Source organism: Aspergillus homomorphus (assembly GCF_003184865.1).
Source record: "Aspergillus homomorphus CBS 101889 unplaced genomic scaffold BO97scaffold_60, whole genome shotgun sequence".
Taxonomy (NCBI): domain Eukaryota; kingdom Fungi; phylum Ascomycota; class Eurotiomycetes; order Eurotiales; family Aspergillaceae; genus Aspergillus; species Aspergillus homomorphus.
Window position 1 is genome coordinate 68,725 of NW_020291946.1, and position 17,249 is coordinate 85,973.

At 53.3% G+C, this 17,249-nt stretch overlaps 10 protein-coding genes across 10 annotated transcripts; 6 read left to right on the top strand and 4 right to left on the bottom strand.

Annotated features, from left to right (window-relative positions):
* The first annotated feature begins 182 nt into the window (after positions 1-182).
* Positions 183-1,279, top strand: BO97DRAFT_408808 (GNAT family N-acetyltransferase). The gene has a single exon (XM_025695941.1). The coding sequence runs from the start codon at positions 327-329 to the stop codon at positions 885-887; it is 561 nt and encodes a 186-aa protein (XP_025546839.1). The 5' UTR covers positions 183-326; the 3' UTR covers positions 888-1,279.
* A 24-nt stretch (positions 1,280-1,303) lies between these two features.
* nop58 (RNA-processing protein NOP58) lies at positions 1,304-3,682 on the bottom strand. The gene is made up of 3 exons (XM_025695942.1): positions 3,417-3,682; positions 3,134-3,294; positions 1,304-3,050 (listed from the first exon to the last, which is right to left on the bottom strand). Exons 1-3 carry the CDS (start codon positions 3,539-3,541, stop codon positions 1,567-1,569), a joined length of 1,770 nt encoding a protein of 589 aa, XP_025546840.1. The 5' UTR covers positions 3,542-3,682; the 3' UTR covers positions 1,304-1,566.
* A 198-nt stretch (positions 3,683-3,880) lies between these two features.
* BO97DRAFT_473480 (H(+)-transporting V0 sector ATPase subunit d) lies at positions 3,881-5,529 on the top strand. The gene is made up of 4 exons (XM_025700241.1): positions 3,881-3,996; positions 4,059-4,147; positions 4,221-5,107; positions 5,161-5,529. Exons 1-4 carry the CDS (start codon positions 3,965-3,967, stop codon positions 5,242-5,244), a joined length of 1,092 nt encoding a protein of 363 aa, XP_025546841.1. The 5' UTR covers positions 3,881-3,964; the 3' UTR covers positions 5,245-5,529.
* Positions 5,530-6,236: 707 nt separating this feature from the next.
* Positions 6,237-7,858, bottom strand: BO97DRAFT_243256 (ribose phosphate diphosphokinase subunit PRS5). The gene is made up of 3 exons (XM_025690804.1): positions 6,825-7,858; positions 6,450-6,773; positions 6,237-6,392 (listed from the first exon to the last, which is right to left on the bottom strand). Exons 1-3 carry the CDS (start codon positions 7,731-7,733, stop codon positions 6,336-6,338), a joined length of 1,290 nt encoding a protein of 429 aa, XP_025546842.1. The 5' UTR covers positions 7,734-7,858; the 3' UTR covers positions 6,237-6,335.
* A 781-nt stretch (positions 7,859-8,639) lies between these two features.
* On the top strand, positions 8,640-9,325 carry BO97DRAFT_243128 (uncharacterized protein). Its single transcript, XM_025690802.1, has 2 exons — positions 8,640-9,219; positions 9,283-9,325. The coding sequence occupies exon 1, from the start codon at positions 8,804-8,806 to the stop codon at positions 9,137-9,139; it is 336 nt and encodes a 111-aa protein (XP_025546843.1). The 5' UTR covers positions 8,640-8,803; the 3' UTR covers positions 9,140-9,219; positions 9,283-9,325.
* BO97DRAFT_243139 (PIG-H family GPI synthesis protein) lies at positions 9,326-10,254 on the top strand. The gene is made up of 3 exons (XM_025690803.1): positions 9,326-9,781; positions 9,850-10,052; positions 10,110-10,254. The coding sequence occupies exons 1-3, from the start codon at positions 9,448-9,450 to the stop codon at positions 10,185-10,187; spliced, it is 615 nt and encodes a 204-aa protein (XP_025546844.1). The 5' UTR covers positions 9,326-9,447; the 3' UTR covers positions 10,188-10,254.
* Positions 10,255-10,321: 67 nt separating this feature from the next.
* BO97DRAFT_355773 (pseudouridine synthase DEG1) lies at positions 10,322-12,148 on the bottom strand (the record flags this gene model as incomplete). Its single annotated transcript, XM_025692145.1, has 1 exon — positions 10,322-12,148. The coding sequence occupies one exon, from the start codon at positions 12,146-12,148 to the stop codon at positions 10,322-10,324; it is 1,827 nt and encodes a 608-aa protein (XP_025546845.1).
* A 545-nt stretch (positions 12,149-12,693) lies between these two features.
* On the top strand, positions 12,694-13,757 carry BO97DRAFT_481104 (putative Rho-like small GTPase). Its single transcript, XM_025700798.1, has 4 exons — positions 12,694-12,922; positions 13,036-13,264; positions 13,371-13,490; positions 13,554-13,757. Exons 1-4 carry the CDS (start codon positions 12,834-12,836, stop codon positions 13,713-13,715), a joined length of 600 nt encoding a protein of 199 aa, XP_025546846.1. The 5' UTR covers positions 12,694-12,833; the 3' UTR covers positions 13,716-13,757.
* Positions 13,758-14,519: 762 nt separating this feature from the next.
* On the bottom strand, positions 14,520-15,534 carry rps0 (40S ribosomal protein uS2; the record flags this gene model as incomplete). The annotated part of the gene is made up of 2 exons (XM_025697344.1): positions 14,520-15,249; positions 15,365-15,534. 2 exons carry the CDS (start codon positions 15,532-15,534, stop codon positions 14,520-14,522), a joined length of 900 nt encoding a protein of 299 aa, XP_025546847.1.
* Positions 15,535-15,826: 292 nt separating this feature from the next.
* Positions 15,827-17,124, top strand: BO97DRAFT_377969 (mitochondrial 37S ribosomal protein uS15m). Its single transcript, XM_025693087.1, has 2 exons — positions 15,827-15,954; positions 16,033-17,124. Exons 1-2 carry the CDS (start codon positions 15,909-15,911, stop codon positions 16,884-16,886), a joined length of 900 nt encoding a protein of 299 aa, XP_025546848.1. The 5' UTR covers positions 15,827-15,908; the 3' UTR covers positions 16,887-17,124.
* Positions 17,125-17,249: the final 125 nt, after the last annotated feature.

Consider the following 17,249-nt stretch of genomic DNA (forward strand, 5'->3'; position numbering starts at 1 on the left):
CAGGAAGACAAGCAAGCCTGCGAGGGCCATTTGGCAAACGCCATAATCACGAGGAGTAAATTAAGGTTTACAGATTTATGCTAGCCGAAAGTCCCTGCTTTGGGACAGTCAGCCCTAAGAACAGCCAGGCACCCATCTGGGCAAAGCCACCAACCAGCCTATTGCTGCCTAGGCACAGTACAACAACACCTCCGGTCCTCTCAACTGTATACTTCAAAAGCGCATTCGTTCCCCATTCAAGTCGTATACCCAAGCACCCCAATAATCAACACAAACCACACCACCTGTCACATTACCACATCCCCAGAAGACAACCAACCCCAACAATGTCCCTCCCCTCCGATGCCCCTCCCCCCGCGCTCCCCCCTCACTACCACCTCCACATCGGCTACCCGCCCATCGAAGAATACCTCCACCTCCGCGCCGCCTCAGGCCTCACCCCGAAAACCGCCGCTCAGGGCACCGCCGCCGTCCAGGGGAGCTGGTTCGGCTGCTACGTGACCTATGACGGTGATTGCCGCGAAGAACAAGCCGCGGGGAATTCACCACCAGCATTGACAACCGGCCAACCTACAACCATCAGCCCATCGACACCCACCCCCACCGCCCCAGCGGTAGCCATGGGCCGCATCATCGGCGACGGCGGCTGGTACTTCCACATCGCTGACATGGCGGTGCTACCGGAGCACCAGCGGAAGGGGCTGGGGCAGGCGATCCTGCAGACGCTGCTGGCGCGGATCCGGGAGGCTGCGCCCGCCGGAGACCCTTACGTGAACCTTTTGGCGGATGCGCCGGGTCGGAGGCTTTATCGGAAGAATGGGTTTTTGGAGAGTGCGCCTAAGGAGATGGGGATGGGGTTTGTTATGGTTCGGGGGGGAGATAGATAAATAGGTAGATAGATAGGTGATGTGGGATAGGTTATGGATTGGTGGGTGGGAGGGGGGAGGAAGGGAGGGTTTTGTCGGTGTTTGTGGTAGACTGGATGCTTTGCAGCTGTAGAGGATTATTGGGGAAAAAGCTCAGAGCATATACTATGGTTGTGGTACTCTGCTTGTAAATAGGTGGGTTGCTGTGGCTAGAGGCATGGACTGTATTGAACGTACACAGCGGGTTATTAGAATGACTGCCGGACTAGTCCGAGGAAGGCAGTGCCTGTGCTGTTTCCTTCCTCAGCTAGGAGCATGTTCCCGCTGACGACCTACGGCTGTGACAGTTGCATCCCTTGCGGGACAACATACCTACTGACAACAATCAACTCTACTCATACTACATCTTGCAGGATACCTTGAAGTCAACATTATTCCTGGAATTGAACTGCCTTAGACCAACAAAGCACCTCTGCGCCATGGATAGGATGTGAAAAATGCTTCCATCCTTCTTTGGAAATGCCACCCAAACACAATATAACACTTCAACTCAAATAGCAAAGCAAAGGAAAAAGAAACACAAAAGATGTGTGTGATATCATACAGGAAAACATCTCTCGAAGCGTGTTCATCAGGTGGTGGTGATGCGGGTGAAGAACTTTTTTTTTTATAAAAAATTTGGGCTTCGTCTTTCGTCCCTTTACTCGTCACCCTTGCTCTTCTTCTTCTTCTTTTTCTTGTCACCGCTGTCGACCTCCTCGCCGTCGTCTGAGCGCTTGCGCTTCTTCTCCTCGCCCTTGGAAGCCTTCTTGGCCTCCTTCTTGGCCTTCTTGATGTCCTTCTTGCTGACGGCGCTGGGGTTGCCCTCGGCGTCGAATTGGATCTCTCCGCGTTCAAGCTTGCGCTTGTACCGCTTGAGGCTCAGACCGGCCTGCTCGGCCAGCTTCTCCAGCTCGGCATCCTTGCTCTTCTTCTTCTTCTTGGAGGATTCCTCCTCGGACTCCTCATCGGAAGAGTCTCCCTCCTCGTCGTCGGAGGCGGCATCAGCCATCTCTTCGTCCTCAACCTCCTCAACAAGCTTCTTCTCCTTTTTGCTCTTCTTGGCAGAAGCGGGAGGCTCATCGCCGGTCAGAGCATCGGCATCGGGGTTGTATCTCCGGGCCTCGTTAATGTCGAACTTCTGGGGCTGGGCGGAAACACCGTTGGGGGCAATAGCCACACCACGGGGCTTGAGGGGCTTGCCCTCCATAGCGGCCAACTTGCGCTCGAGGTTGTAACGGGCCTCGGTACCGAGAGCAGCCTTGTCCTCCTCGGTGACGTCGTCGTCCCACTCGGCCAGGGCATCCACACGGAGACCCAAAGAGGCCTTGGCGGCCAACACTCTGGCCATCTTACCCTTGTTCTTGCCAGTGGCCTGGCCGATCAAGGAGGCGTGGTAGATCAGGCCGTACTTGGGAGTATCGTGCTTGGTCTTCAGGGCACGGAACAGGGCCTTCTCGGCACCCAGAATCTGGAGGGTAGAGGCAGGGCTCTTGGACAGGTTGGTCAAGCTACCAGCGTGGGCAATGAGACGGGCACCGACGAGGTCACCGACAAGGGCAGTCAAGTTGGGGGCGATAGCGTTCATACGGGCGGTAAGGTAGCCAGCCAGCTGCTGACGGTACTCGGCAAAGCCAACGACCTGCTCGGCCAGAGCTTGAATGTGTTCCAGATCCTCCTGGCTGATCTCGGTACCCATGGACCGGTCAGCAGCGGCCTTGACGGCACCCTCAATCTCCTCGGGAAGGATCTCGGCAAGATCAGCAGTCTCCCAGTTGGTGCGCATGCCCATCTTGAGCACGAGTCTGGCGTAGGCAATGTTGTCGTTCAAGATCTTGGCCAGCTCGGGGAAGTGCCAGCCGTACCATTCCTTAACACGCATGGCGTAGTTGTTGAGTTCCTTGTCCAAATCATCCAACAGACCGATAGCCTGCACGATCATGGTGTCGATTTTGTCGGGTGAGAACTTGAGCTTGTGACGGGCAAGAGAGTGCGACAGACCCAGGGCCATGGTGGACATATCCTGAGGAAGAAGGCCGGGGATGAGAGTGGGCAGGTGTTCACGGATGGCACGGTAGATGTCGGTGGTGGAGGAGTCGGCAACCAACTCGATGGAGAGGCCAGGAAGCTTGCCAATGGCATTTCCTGTGGGATTCGCAGTCAGTTATGCTGACTCGCTTTTTTTGTTTCGAACTTTTCACCATCCAACAACGGGGACTAGCACATACCGAGCTTGGGATCGGAAACAGCCAAAGAGACCTTCTTCTCATCCTTCATTTCGTCCAAAAGGCTGGCGAGACGAGGGGTAACCTTTCCTTCCACAAGGGCAGCAACTTCCTCCAGCGCAGTGGCGGCGCTGTCGAACTTCTGGAAGCTCTTCAATTTCAACCTGAGGTTGCGCAAGTTAGACGCACGGTTGCCGCACGGAGGGGAAAAATTTTTGCGAGGCGAAACCACTTCAATTGTGATGGCAGTGGCTTCAATTCCATCTCGAGACAAGGAAAGACATACAAGTTAGAAACACCCTCTGGGGTGGCGGCCTCAGTGGTGAGGTCGTCTCTCTTCAGAAGCTTCTTGTCCTTGGCCTTGAGCAGGGCATAGCCCGCACTGGTCTCCGTGAGGATAAAGAGCGTCATGGTGTAGGCTCTCGACGTCTAGCTGTAACAATCAAAAATAAAAAAACCCAGCTAGAAGTGCGAGGGGCGAGGGGGCGGTAATAAGAGGGGGGGTTGGCGTAAGTTGGCGACGGGGGACGAAACCGCGTGCTGGACGAGGATTGCAATCGCTGGGAAATTTTTCGACACCAAAAAGTGAAAAAAGCGAAAACGCCGTGCGGACTGTGGCTGGTGCCCGCACGTGGCGGTGCAGGACCGCTGCTCTAGGCAGGGCTTTGTATGGATTATGTAACACGGGATGCTGTCGGGGCCGGGTCACGGGATTGTGGTTTACGTCGACTCAGATAGCGACAAGTCCATACCAGCAAGTACCCCAGCCTGCTTCGACTCCTCCCCGTTCGACGAAAAAGAAGCTGCTTGAGGACTTGTGCTCTTCCGATCACCATGGAGGGTCTCTTTTTTAACGTTAAGAGCGGGTATGTCTCCTGAAATACCCCTCAGAACTCCGAACTCCCCCCTGACTGACTGTTCTGGCCAGCTACATTGAGGGCATTGCCCGAGGATATCGGAACAGTCTTTTGACTAGCCAACACTACTCCAACTTGACTCAATGCGAGTCGATCGATGGTCAGTTGCTTCCGGATCGAATGCCTCGCAATCATATCGGAGTCTCACACGGACTTCTGTTTCTTCCCCGCAGATGTTAAGCTACAGCTCGCCCCCGCATACGGCGACTTCCTCGCCGCTCTTCCCCCGAACCCCTCGACGTCCGCTCTAGCAGGCAAGATGACCGACAAACTGGTTGCTGAATTCCGTTATCTCCTCGCGCAGGCCACGGGGTCCACGGAGAGATTCCTGCGATACCTGACATACGGATACATGATCGACAACATCGCCTTGCTTATTACCGGCACCCTCCACGAACGGGACACCCGCGAACTCCTGGAACGATGCCATCCTCTAGGCTGGTTCGAGACCTTGCCTGTCCTCTGTGTCGCCACCAACATCGAAGAACTGTACAACTCTGTCCTGATCGAGACGCCTCTAGCCGGCTATTTCAAGGGTAGCCTTAGCCACCAGGATCTGGACGAGCTCAACATCGAGATCGTGCGCAATACGCTTTACAAGAACTACCTCGAGGACTTCCACCAGTTCGTCACCACACACCCTGATTTCCAGGGAACGCCGACCCAGGAAGTCATGTCGGAGATTCTGCAATTCGAAGCCGACCGGCGCGCCATCAACATCACATTGAACTCGTTCGGCACGGAGCTGTCGAAGCAGGAGCGGAGGAAGCTGTACCCGGAGTTCGGTAAGCTCTGGCCGGAAGGCTCGCTGATGCTCTCGCGTGCGGATGATATAGAGTCTGTCGCGCTCGCCGTGAGCATCTCCGCGGATTACAAGGCGTTCTTCGATGCGGTCGGCTTGACGCAGGGTGGAGGCGGTCTGGGAGGTATGGGAGGCGGCTCGGAGGGCAAGAGCTTGGAGGATTTGTTCTACCAGAAGGAGATGGAGATGTGCAAGGTTGTATTCACACGGCAGTTCACGCCTGCGGTTGTATATGGATGGATGAGATTGAAGGAGCAGGTGAGATCCTTAACCTCTTCTAGTTGAAGTACCTAGCTAACATGCCCAACCAGGAAATCCGAAACGTCACCTGGATCGCAGAGTGTATTGCGCAAAATCAGAAAGAGAGGATCGGGAACTTCATCTCTGTTTTCTAGATACCATGTTTCTTCCTTTGTTAGCCGTGCCATGTTAAATCCCTATCGATTCTATCTTCTGATTCCTTTGTGTTTCATTTTGTCAAGCCGTCACTAAAGTATACTCCACACTCCCGGCTGCTTTCTGCGCACTTGTGAGAGAGAGAGTAACCCTGTATCCTATCTCCAATCAGGCGTCTCGTCCTTCCGGTTTGGTTTTATGATCTTTCTAGTCAATAAGCGCATCCGAACCATTCTGCATCCATCCGTTTCCGATCATGATCTTCCTCCGGAGTTGGATAGTAGCAGTACACCTGGCCACATCGACGGATGCCTTGGATTCGTCTGATGTGCGTGATTATCGCATAGAAACATAGTCCTCCAAGTACCTACCTGAGGCACCAATAGCTTCATGATAAGCACCCAAGTAGCGACGATACCATAACTCTTTAAACAAGAGATCACAAGGCAAAGACAAAGCGAAGGCCATACTGAATTGCTATTGAATCAGATAATTAAGTAAATTGTCGTTAGCTTGACCTCAGAACAGGGCCCGAGGTATTCATGAGGGTGGATATATATTCATGCATACATGCCGTGGTTCCGCTCCTCCCTTCACTTTGGGAACCACGAAAGGGGAAATATGATGTAATAGGAAGAAAATCAAAACTCCGCAGGACAGCCAAACAAGAAAACAGATGGACAAAGAAGGGGGAATATAGATGATAGAGAAGTAAGGCAATAGAGGAACGATGACCAACACCTTATGCTATGGACTCGCATGCATGGCATGCCTTTGGTCCGCTTCTCTTGGGATTGGAGTTTCGATATATTTTTGGTAGAGAAAAGCAGACAGGAGCAAAAAAAAGGATAAAAAAAAGCAGCAATGAGATGCAGTAGCGAGGCCTTATGCATTCAATCCAATGAACAACATGGGCACCTCAGCAGGTGTCAAGGCACAATGATGTAAGAAAAATCCCCTGGTAAATGACTCAAAGTTTCGTCGCTCCTCATGTTTTCCAACAAGTTTATGATTTACTTTGTATGGACGTCACACACAAAAAAGAAAGAGATAGATAGACATAAAGAAACCCGTGAAATGGCATATTCCGTTAATCGTATTGGAAGAGAACGCTGATACTCTCACCGTGGTGGACGCGGCGAATGGCCTAAATCATTCGAGTTAGTTCGTCGCATCAGGAGCAAAATGTAAAGGGAAGACTTACCTCGGCAAACACGTGGCCGACCTCCAAAACCTCGAGCTTAGGACATCTGCGCAGGTGGTCCGCCTGGTCAACACTGTTGGTGACAACGACCTTGTCCAGAGCGCTGGCATTGATGCGATCAATCGCATCACCACTCAGGATACCGTGCGTCACCAGGGCATAAACCCGGGCAGCTCCTTCCCTCTTCAGAAGCTTCGCCGCTCTGGTGATGGTGTTGGAGGTATCCGCCAAGTCGTCAATCAAGATAGCAGTCCGATCCTTGACATCACCGACCAGCATCATAGTAGCATTCTGGCGATCCGTGATCCGGGTGGGGCGGCGCTCCTGCGGGAAGTTAGATGAATTCCGACGTCCGAGAATCGAAACTGGACGAACCTTGTGGATAAGGGCGAATTCAACGCCCATCGAATCGGCAATCGCGGTTGCCCGCTTAGCGCCACCGGCATCGGGGCTAACAATGACAGCTTGCTTGTAGTTGGGGATATTGCGCTGAATGTAACTCTTCAGCAGGGGCCGGCCGTACAAGTTATCGACAGGGATGTCGAAGAAACCCTGGTATTGGGGGTCGTGAAGATCCATGGTGATAATGTGATCGGCACCAGCGCACGTGAGCAAGTCAGCGACCAGGGTGCCTGCCTGAGCCACCCACTGCTTGTAACCCGGGCGGGGCTGGAAATTGTTGATCTTGTTGGCCTCCTCTTCCGCAACGCTTCCGCTGTGAAGGGAGGGGAGGGAGTCCATGGTGTCACTGCGGGGCAGGCCATTGACCGGACGCTGTTTCTTCACCGGGCTACCGTTGCTGATGTCTTCCAATTGAGCCTTGGCCAGGCTCTTCTGAAGGTTGTCCACACCGTTGAGCAGGCTGCAGCTCTCAGGCTTACCCGGGTATGGGGTAGGCGGGGTACTTTCGAAGGTGTAGCCATTTCCGGCTTTGCTCGCAATGGAAGACTTGGTCAGTGGAGCACCCGTCTTGTTGTAGGGAATGTCACTCTGGCGAGAGTATGGAAAGAGCGGCAGAACCGCAGTGACTCTCTTTGCCGAGGCGGTTTTGCAGGCCGAGATAGTGATGAGCAGTTCCATCAAGAGATCGTTCACCTTTCCGCCACCAGACTGGATGATATATACATCCTTGCCACGAACAGATTCTTTAATCTCGACTCGGGTCTCACCAACGGAGAATTTCGATAGAAGGACGTCTGCCGCCGGAACACCCAGAACATTGCAGATGTTTTGGGTCAGTTGAGGGTGGGAGGTACCCCCAATAACGACAATATTGCGCACCATATTGTTCTGAGAATTCGACTTAGAAGCTTCAGGAAATCCGGTGGGTTGCAAAATCACAGGCGAGGTAGACCGAATCGTTTGCGGTGAGGGAGGGGAGATATCCGATGAATCGGCGGATCTGGAGGGGCGGGACGAAGGGTGAGATTAGCACGACCAAAGAAGAGAGGAGAGCGTTGGCTTGGAGCAGCAGAAAGTAGAACAGAAGATCTCGATGGTGGAAGTGGACAAGAAACTACCTCATGGCGGGGAATCAGGGATGGGGTCCAAGCGAATGGATGGAGAAGAAGGAGCAGACATCGAGATCAGAGAAGAAGGGAGGGAGGAGAGAATAGGAAGAGGTTCGTGGAGAATCGGCCATAGAGACGAGGAAAAAAAAAATGCCTCTGCCGCGAGTGGAACCCGCAGTCGGTTCAGGCTGCAGGGCGGGGGACGGCCTCAGGCTGCTGTTCTGCCTCATCCGGCTAGTCCCGCCTTGCCAGCACGGGCGAATCCCACGGCCCCGCAAGGATGACTCAGCACACCCGGGCCTGTGACCCCGGAATCGGACCTGATGCGGGCCACCTATTTGAAGGTTGGTAGGTGGTATCATGCCTTGGTGCCTGGGCAGCATGGATTCGGTGTCTTTCAAAGCATCAAAACAATCCCCACAGTAGAACTGCAGACACACTCGACAGCACAAGCGCAGTTAACTCAGCTTCCAGCAACACCTCCCTCAACCAGAGTCTAGTAGCCATCCGGAAGCTACTCCATTCACCTATTGCTCGCAGACAACGGCCTCGGCCCGAAGTCATCCTCATTCATCCACATGGAAGGGATTGCAGTACTTGGTCTTGCGGACAACTCATAGAATGCTTGGCCTTCCTGTGGCCGTATAATTAGAATCGATTTGATAATAGTCTGGGATGAGCACGTACCAAGTGATTACGTGGATAGGCTTGCTCGGGATGGAAACACAACGGCGACTTGCTCACAGGTTACGGTAAACAAGTTCCACGCGTGAGACGCTGGAGAGCAGTGTCCTTCATTGTCGTCTCACTCTCCTCACCTTGGACGAGCTTTGACATTGGGGCATGATCCTAGGAGCGAAGTTCTGGCTATGTTGTTTGGCAGTTCCCAGAATCACTTCAGCCCATGGTCCAGACCTGAAGCCTGCTTGGGATCCAAGATCAGGGATAATAGAAAAGGAAAGCGCTGTTCGATTTATCGTTTCAAGTATATGCTTGGGCTATCAAGGAATCCAATACAGATCGCCTTCTTATAACCATCCATTTTCTGTTCTGCGTCCAAGAAATCTCGGTTGCTTTCGAGCTCGGAGGTTGTTGTGCTCTATGTTCTGCCCCATCGGTTTTGAGGGCCGCTCGATTAGCATGAGCTTGTTACCACCATACCCCTCCCCAGCTCCTTAAATGCTCTCCAGCTCACTGATAAGGCAACAAGGTTGGGCAATCAGTGAGACAAGTGTCTGGTCTAGACCGGGCATTGGCAGGTGCGACACGATGCACGTGATGCGGTACGACACTCAGCGCAGAGAGCTCATTTAGCCGTTCAGGGACTAGACCGAGTCTGCTTCCTTTCTCCCCGTGTGGTGAGGATGAGGCCTCAATCTGAGTCTTGCAGCTAGAAGACTTGGTGCCTACGCGCTTGACACGCGAGCGAAACCCACCAGACTGCGACCTCCTGGTCCTGGTGTAGTCAATTGCTCCCCCTTTCCCCGATGCCTGGCCGCCTCATCATGCGGCGGCCGTCCCCGACGACCGTCTCGTTCACTGTGTCGAATGCTTCCCGACGTACCAGCAGGCCCGCGAAGGTTCTATTCTACCTGCAGATCCTGTTGCGGGTGCTAAGTTTTCTTTGCGTGCTCCTACTTGATGTGGCCAAACTGCGACACTCTTCCTACATTCAAGAAGCGCGATTGATCCCTTGGTCAGCTGTCTGGTCGACTCCGCTCGGCGCCTTCGTTTGTCGCTATGCGGACAAGTACAGCTATCCGATCGTGGGGTTAGCCAGTGCAATCGTGATGTATGGTGTCTTTAGGAAAGGATACACAGGTTCGTTTAACGCGCGCGATTTTCTTGGGTTCACGGCGCGGTGCTAATAGCGATTGCAACGTCTATAGAAGAGTCGCTCCTTGTTATACGCGGGCTGGGCATCCAGACCTCTACATCCTCCAATACATATTTGTCGAAAGCGTCTACGCGATTCATACCTACGACACAGATTCAGGATATTGTGATCCACGAGGCTTTCAAAGGCTTTGAGGTTCGCTTTTATCTAGCAGTGATTGTTGAGGGGGAGACGGAAGTTGTTGTGGTTTTCCCTGTGAGTGCAGCCATGAATCACATCTGCATTGAGCGTTGTGTGACATTTGAAAATCAGAATCTTCTTCCGAATCGACAAATCCTAGAAGAGGTCTGGAGGGGGTCGCGACGATGTCTGTATGATTCCAAGTCTTAGCATGCTCGACGCGAAGGGTGTGAACAATATAAGGTTCAGTTGCAGAAGCTCGAACCAGAAGAAGGTAGAGAGACCTTGAGCGCCACTCAATCAATATATGCAGTATGTGTGGTAAGTACAAAGAATTATTTTATCTACATCTCCATCTTAGATGGCTTTGCGCCAGCCTCCGTTTTTCGCTGTTTTGCAGCCAACCACCGCGCGTTCTGAACTTCGACGAGCTCAGTCTTGCGCTTCTGCATGACTGGAATATAGTCACCGCCTGTTCTGGATTCGTTGGCACCGAGGAACACTTTCTGTCCCCGATTCTTCCGCTCCCACACAGGATTGACGCCTCCACTCGTGATAATGCTTCGATCTCCCTGACTAACGGCCAGGTCGAGCAGTGTGCCAGCCAAGATCTCATCGATCTTACGCTGTCTCCAGACAGCCCAGAGCTCCTCAACAATTCCACCGAGACCAAACTTGCCGCCACCTTTACCGAGATGGGACTTGATTTGTCGGATATCGCCAGCATAGATCCATTCTAGCGTATCCTCACGGCTCCCGCTCTGCCTATCGGGGTAGATACAATCCCAAAGGACAAGAGGGGCGTCGGACGCCATTTCATAGGTTGGCTTGCGCGGGTGCTTCGACGCATCCAGCAAATCCCTTACAATGGTTGGGGGCTCAAGACCCTGGCCAACAAGGAACAGAACACTGACCATGTGTCGAACCTGATGCCATAGGAACGCAGATCCCTCTAAATTGAAGACGTACACCTTAGCCGCAGTGGGTGTAGGCTCGTCGGAAGTGCCAGTTTCTTGCTCGCCTTCAACAGCGCGGAATTCTGGCTCAGTGACATAACCAAGCGGAGTCTTTTTGGCATCAAGCAATTCAATATCAGCACGGAAGATATCGCGGTGGAAAGACTCTATCTGTTTGGTAACGTCCAATTTGCAGAAATTGCGGAAGTCATGTGTACCCTCGAAGTACTTGGCGGCCTCGCGCATCGCCTCAATATCCAGCCAACCTTCTCTGTACTTCGGACGAGTATTGCTTCCATCGTTAGAGCGGGGCATTAAGCCGTAAGGCCCGGGAGTAGGAGAAAATGCCGGCTGAGTGAAGAAGTACTTGTAATGGCGTTCTCCGCAGGAGAAACGAGCATCGAACCCTTCCGGGGGGTTGGGACACCACGCCAGAATCCTAATATCCTGCGGAAGGACCTTGTTCAATATGCTCACATAAGGGTGCTCATCTTTGATATGGTCCCACTCCTTCTCCGCTTCCTCCGTATTCTCCATCGCTGTGTCCGGGTTTCGCGCATCGGTCTTGCGCATCGGCCGCGTACTGCGCACCCGGATCCCGACGACCTGTCCGAAAGCGCTCACACCGCGATCGGTGCGCCCGGCCTTGGAATACTGGCATCCATCCCAATTGATCCAGTAGGGCTTGACCTCCCGCGGCGCGAAGCTCTCGACGAAGTCATCCCCGGACGTATCCGTCGGGAAAATCAGGCGCGTCTTGCGCAGCGCCTTGTAGAGTTCCTCCTCGATGGTCGGAAGCGGCGTGGCGTTGCCGTTCGCATGTTCCAACCCGTTGTACCGCTGTCCCAGGTAGGCAAACTTCAGCGCGACGAAGCGGGTATTGTACTTGGAGGGATCGATATCACGGCGCACTTTCGGTGCCCGGGGTTTGGGCGGCTGCTGCACTCCTTTCTTGGCTGCCGTGGAAGAAGGTGGCAGTTTGTTGGCAGGCTTATCTTTCTTACTGTTCGGCTGCTGCTTGGGTGTGACACCTGCGGCGGCGGCAGGATTTTGTGTTTCCTGCGCCGAGGGCGATGCGGCGTACTCCGCCGTTCGGGAGTGGAGTTGGCGCTCGAGCTCGGTGATGCGCGCGATCAGACTGGAGGTAGGCCATGTCGAGTAATCGGGTTCGTTGTTGGGGGCGCCGGTTGGCGTCTGCTGCTGCTGCTCCGCCATGGTTTGTGTCGGGGGAAAGGAATTGACTTGGGCGAGGGAACGGGCGAAAGTGTGAAAGGGGGCGATTGCTGCTGATTGGGATTTCTGGAGAGTCTTGGGATCTTGTGCGCGAGTCAAGACAGTGCGAAAATTTCCCTGGAGACTCCGCATTCCCGTGTGGAAGAGGGAAAAAAAGATGTGTTGGGCCGGAGTTGGAAAGTGCTGGCGGCGGGAAATTGTTTTGCGGAAGCAAAAATTCGGAGTCGCTCGCTGGTTGGGCTGCGTTTTCGCTGTGTATGGCCGGTGTAATTGCGGTATTATTACGCCGCTGGCCGGAGACGGAGTATATAGAGCGATAGTGGTGGTTTAGCTACTGCTGGAAATGTATTTAAGAAGAGGTTGTTCTTTAAATTTGGGATCCTTTTTCTATGCACATGTAAGTGCAGATATCGGAGTACTGAGTAGTCGCATGACTATGGAATGCCCGATTCACGTTTATATTGGGGTTTTAGCAGTAGTTCGAAGGCGGAGGGCTTGACATATTCCGGATCTTATCGCAACTCGCACAGCATCGGAATGACCACCGCGGAGAGACGTCTAGCAGAGTACTCGGGAATGGTTCTTCGCCAATATAAAACAAATTGTACGTCTCGAGCCATAAATAACCCTCATTCAATTGCAAAGAACCTATAGAATCGAATTTTGAATGGCGGACTCCTTCCCCCAAGATGACACCCCAACAGTCACCATCCTACTTCTAGGAGACTCAGGTTGCGGCAAATCGACCTTTTTATCGTGAGTGCTCCTGATCCTTTCATGTCTCAAGCACGGTTCGAACAGTCTATACCATCTCGAATGACTCACCGGATGACCGTCGACGAAATACGTGGCCGCTAACCTCTTTCCAGGAGCCTGAAATCCAACCATCGCCGACTCCAAGGACAAAGAGCGGACGACGTCTCATTACGGGACGGTGACCAACCATTTCTCTATGATATCCGCTTCTCGAAGCGATCCTTCACCCTCGAGGTCTACGATACCGCCAGTCCGAACCAGCACTGGTCAACTCTGCGGCCGGACGTGGTGCTTCTGGCCTTTGATATTTCGAATCGGGAGACGCTGAACGGATTGAGGGGGGTAAGTCCACCCAGTTTTGACGGCCCTTGAAGCACTTCAGGGATCTTCCGATGCCTTCTTCAGACCCTCCTCATACTTCAATCAATTTATGACTAAGATTTGGCAGTGGCGACACGATATCACTCGTTACTTCCAGTATGGTCACGGAGAGCGTATCCCTATCATGGTGGTGGGGTTGAAACGAGACCTCAGAGTAGAGGGGGAGGGGATCATCTATCCGCAGGAGGTGAGTCTTATGTTCCCCGAACCCCCATGCGGTGCATGTATCGAGCTCAGCTGACTGTGCAAGTCATATCGCATCGCCCAGGAACTTCGTTGCGATCGGTATGCGGAGTGTTCTGCTGTTACTGGGGAGTTGATGGCGGAGACGTTTGAGGACCTGGCGCGGCTGGCGGGCATGACGTTGACGGATTCTGGCGGGCAGAGTGAAGGGGGTTGTGTTGTTAGTTGATGGTTTTGTGATACCCTTGGTTTTGACGTTGTTGTATATAGGTTGTTGGTCATTGATTTGATATCATTTCTTTGGAAGGTTGTAGATTGTGTTTGTGTAGGTGGGCAGGAGCGTTGAATGGCCTGTTGGCTAGAACATTTCATGTCACTAGCAGTCCGCGACATCAACATTTCTTTGAACTTGTGTATAATCACGATCTACTCGAGTGATTTTCGACTACAGTCTACGACTACAACGAACAAAAAGACATGGTAGCTGGCATCACTTTTTCAATTACGGCTATGATCAACACACAGGGAGAAACCAAGGTAACGATTAAGTCCACCTTGTAAATTGACAGCACAGGGCTTTCCCCCAGAAGCTCACCGAGGCAAGAGAACAACTGGATATCTTTCCCTCATAAGCGCCAAGTCAACTGTTAACGTTGCAATTCCTCCCCGATGCATACCATAAACGAAACATCAAAAACGGATGGCGGGAATAAGTTTTCACCGTAGCATACCACGTCAGAAGGAAAAAAGGTAGGAAAAGGTTGGTTTTTGAAGTAGTGGATCTCCCGTTGATTGTTTTTCCTCATTTTTTCTTCCTTTGCTTTTTTGTTTTGGTAGATTGCTGAACAGAGACTAGGATAGACATGACAAGGGATTGCTTTCTCTTCTGTTGCTGAACGGATGCCAAGTGTCGCTCCGACCAAACGGAGCCCACTTCTATGCTCCATCATCAACCGCCAAGGCGCATCATGGAAAAGAAGACGTAAATCATGATCCCCTCTCAACGACCGTCCAAGTCACCGGGTTCAGTGATTTACCAGTTGCCCTCAGCGGGCTTGGTCTCAGCCCAGCTCTCGCCAGCAGGGGCAGCAGAGCTGGCAGCCCAGTCGGCACCGTCAGCCTCCCAGCTGGTACCAGCAGCAGCAGCGGTAGCAGCAGAGAAAGCAGTGCCAGGAGCACCAGCACCGGCACCGGCGGTGTCCCAGTTGTCACCAGCGTAGCCAGACTCAATGGCAGCGGGGCCAACCTCCTCAGCGCTGGCAACCTTGGCCTCGTCGGCGATCTCCTTGTTCTCCTCAGCCTCGGGGTCACGGTAGAAGTACAGGTCGACAACGACGTCCCAGTCAACCTCGCGGGAAGCAATGGTACCGCGGAGGCGGAGGACCTCACGGGCGAGCATCCACCAGACGAGACCGATGGCGTGGCGACCCTTGTTGTTGGTGGGGATGGCAACGTCAACGAAGTCGGTGGGGGAGTCGGTGTCGCAGAGAGCGATGACGGGGATGTTGACGTAGCTGGCCTCCTTGATGGCCTGGGCATCGGTGCGGGGGTCGGTGACGATGATGAGGCGGGGCTCCTTGAAAGAGCGGGTGATGTAGTTGGTGAAGTTACCGGGGGTGAAGCGACCGGCGATGGCGGTGGCACCGGTGTGGGAAGCGAACTTCAGGACAGCACGCTGGCCGTAGGGACGAGCGGAGATGACACAGACATCGGCGGGGTTGTCAATGGCGGCGATGATACGGGCGGCCAAGAGGATCTTCTCCCTATACGTTCGCGCGCGCGCGCATTCGTTAGACTTTATCCCGAATCTCAACTCTCTAATTCCGTTCTCGAATAGCCCAACCCGCGCATCCAACTTCCTTCTCCTAGTAAACGTACCAGGTCTTGCCAATGTTGATAACGTTGACACCGTCGGGGCGAGTCTTCCAGAGGTAAGGCTCCATGTGGGACTGGAGGTTCTTGGATCCCAGGTGGCACTGGGCAGCCAGGAGCTGCTCAATGTCCTGGGAGGTAGGGTTGAAGATCGGGGGGAGCTGGGAGGGGGCCATGGTGGGCGATTGATTCTGCAAAGGAGATCGAATTGAGGATATCAATCGACTGGCGCTTGTCGCGGTGGTGATGACGGGAGAGAGACGGAACGCGAAGCTGAACTTTTCCACGCCGCGCTGAGATGGTGATGAATTTCGCTTGCCGTTTGTGAATTTTAGGGCTAGGGTTAGCCAAGACCGGCGAACCCCCCGGACCGTCCCCTGTTATCACGTGAGACCAATCTGCCAGACTGGGACTAGCGGCCTTGGACGGATCTTCGAGATTTCGGAGAAAGTTCAGCGCGCCAGTGCTGGTAGAGAGGGCCTTAGATGCGAAGACGCTCCGGTTTGCCCTACGACGATTGCCAGTGCTCGCCGCCTCGGTCTCTTAAATCATGTCCCCTCGTTTCCTTCTTCAGCCCTCTCTCAGGGCTTTCACAGGTTTGTCTCTCGTCCCATCGAGCACTCTCAGTTACCGGCCCTTGACCTTTAACTAACCAGCCAATCTGTTGATTTCAGGCTCTTCCTCCGTTCAGAGCCCGTTCGCCGCCCTATCTCTTAACCCCTCGAAGACCACCGTCCGAGCCGGTTCTGCGGCGTCAAGGGAACGCCGGAGACATGACCCCTTCCTGACAGCCCAGTCTCGCCAGCGCAAGGCGGCCAATCTCTCTCGTCAACAAGCTCTCGCCAAGGAACGTGAACAAGCCTTGGGAGACCCAGTGAAAAGCCAACCGACCCCCTTCATTCAAGAATTGCAAAAGACCGAGGCCGAAGCAAATGACACCAGGCTCAACTTCTTCGTCGAAGATGAGGAACTTAAGAAAGCTCTCAAATACTCCAAGGACTTGACTGCGCCTCTCCGGAACCCCAACCCGGATACTACCGACCCTCAACTTGAGCAACAGCAAGCTGAGGAACATTCTGAGCAGCACCGTAATGCACAGGAAGCGATCAACCGGATCATGAACATTGCCAACGGAAACAACCAAGACCGCATGCGCCTCCATATTCAGAAATGCATTGAGACATTTGGGCGACACCAGACGGACAAGACATTGCCCCCCAAGCCAGCGTCTGTGAGCGATGATTCCGCGACTGTTCGCCCCGAAAAGACCCCCCGTGTTGGCCGTGACACTGGCTCTCCAGAAGTGCAGGTAGCCATCTTGACCGCCAAGATCATCAACCTGTCCAGACATCTTGAGGGCACGAACAAGGATAAACACAACAAGCGCAACCTACGACTTCTCGTGCACAGGCGACAGAAGCTTCTTCGTTACCTCCGGCGGAAGGAGCGCGGAGGTCCTAGGTGGCAGCACCTGATCGAGACTCTCGGACTCTCGGACGCATCTTGGCAGGGTGAGATTAGCATGTAATGGGCCTCTGCCGGCGTTTGTACTTCATTGGTTGATTTCTTCTATCTCCCCCTTTCCGGATTATACTTCTGGCGTGTAAACTTATGACATTTGAAACCGTTCCCCATTTCTTCGCCATGCAGCAACTATGATACAGAGTCGGCGGCATTGTTTTCTTCTAGTGTCCCCTTTCCCCAGCATTATCTGGTTGTCTTCAGAACCTCGCTGTGTACTGTATAAATATTACTATCATTGTTGCCAAACTAGATATCCTAAAATTGTACGGAATGCGACATCCTGTTGTGGTGAAAGTGAATCTGGCTGACTTTCCGCATACGGGTCGATATAAATGGCAGTTTTGCTATACTTTAGATTTGAGAGCTG

Coding starts and splice junctions, on each gene's coding strand:
- BO97DRAFT_408808 (XM_025695941.1), top strand. CDS start 327: ATGTCCCTCCCCTCCGATGCCCCTCCCCCCGCGCTCCCCCCTCACTAC.
- nop58 (XM_025695942.1), bottom strand. CDS start 3,541: ATGACGCTCTTTATCCTCACGGAGACCAGTGCGGGCTATGCCCTGCTC. Junction 3,295..3,416: donor CCAGAGGGTGTTTCTAACTT/GTATGTCTTTCC, acceptor GCGCAACCTCAG/GTTGAAATTGAAGAGCTTCC. Junction 3,051..3,133: donor TGTTTCCGATCCCAAGCTCG/GTATGTGCTAGT, acceptor CGAATCCCACAG/GAAATGCCATTGGCAAGCTT.
- BO97DRAFT_473480 (XM_025700241.1), top strand. CDS start 3,965: ATGGAGGGTCTCTTTTTTAACGTTAAGAGCGG. Junction 3,997..4,058: donor TTTTTTAACGTTAAGAGCGG/GTATGTCTCCTG, acceptor TGTTCTGGCCAG/CTACATTGAGGGCATTGCCC. Junction 4,148..4,220: donor TCAATGCGAGTCGATCGATG/GTCAGTTGCTTC, acceptor TCTTCCCCGCAG/ATGTTAAGCTACAGCTCGCC.
- BO97DRAFT_243256 (XM_025690804.1), bottom strand. CDS start 7,733: ATGGTGCGCAATATTGTCGTTATTGGGGGTACCTCCCACCCTCAACTG. Junction 6,774..6,824: donor AATTCGCCCTTATCCACAAG/GTTCGTCCAGTT, acceptor AACTTCCCGCAG/GAGCGCCGCCCCACCCGGAT. Junction 6,393..6,449: donor TCGGCCACGTGTTTGCCGAG/GTAAGTCTTCCC, acceptor CGAATGATTTAG/GCCATTCGCCGCGTCCACCA.
- BO97DRAFT_243128 (XM_025690802.1), top strand. CDS start 8,804: ATGATCCTAGGAGCGAAGTTCTGGCTATGTTGTTTGGCAGTTCCCAGA.
- BO97DRAFT_243139 (XM_025690803.1), top strand. CDS start 9,448: ATGCCTGGCCGCCTCATCATGCGGCGGCCGTCCCCGACGACCGTCTCG. Junction 9,782..9,849: donor CTTTAGGAAAGGATACACAG/GTTCGTTTAACG, acceptor CAACGTCTATAG/AAGAGTCGCTCCTTGTTATA. Junction 10,053..10,109: donor AAGTTGTTGTGGTTTTCCCT/GTGAGTGCAGCC, acceptor TTTGAAAATCAG/AATCTTCTTCCGAATCGACA.
- BO97DRAFT_481104 (XM_025700798.1), top strand. CDS start 12,834: ATGGCGGACTCCTTCCCCCAAGATGACACCCCAACAGTCACCATCCTA. Junction 12,923..13,035: donor GGCAAATCGACCTTTTTATC/GTGAGTGCTCCT, acceptor ACCTCTTTCCAG/GAGCCTGAAATCCAACCATC. Junction 13,491..13,553: donor GGATCATCTATCCGCAGGAG/GTGAGTCTTATG, acceptor TGACTGTGCAAG/TCATATCGCATCGCCCAGGA.
- BO97DRAFT_377969 (XM_025693087.1), top strand. CDS start 15,909: ATGTCCCCTCGTTTCCTTCTTCAGCCCTCTCTCAGGGCTTTCACAG. Junction 15,955..16,032: donor CTCTCTCAGGGCTTTCACAG/GTTTGTCTCTCG, acceptor TGTTGATTTCAG/GCTCTTCCTCCGTTCAGAGC.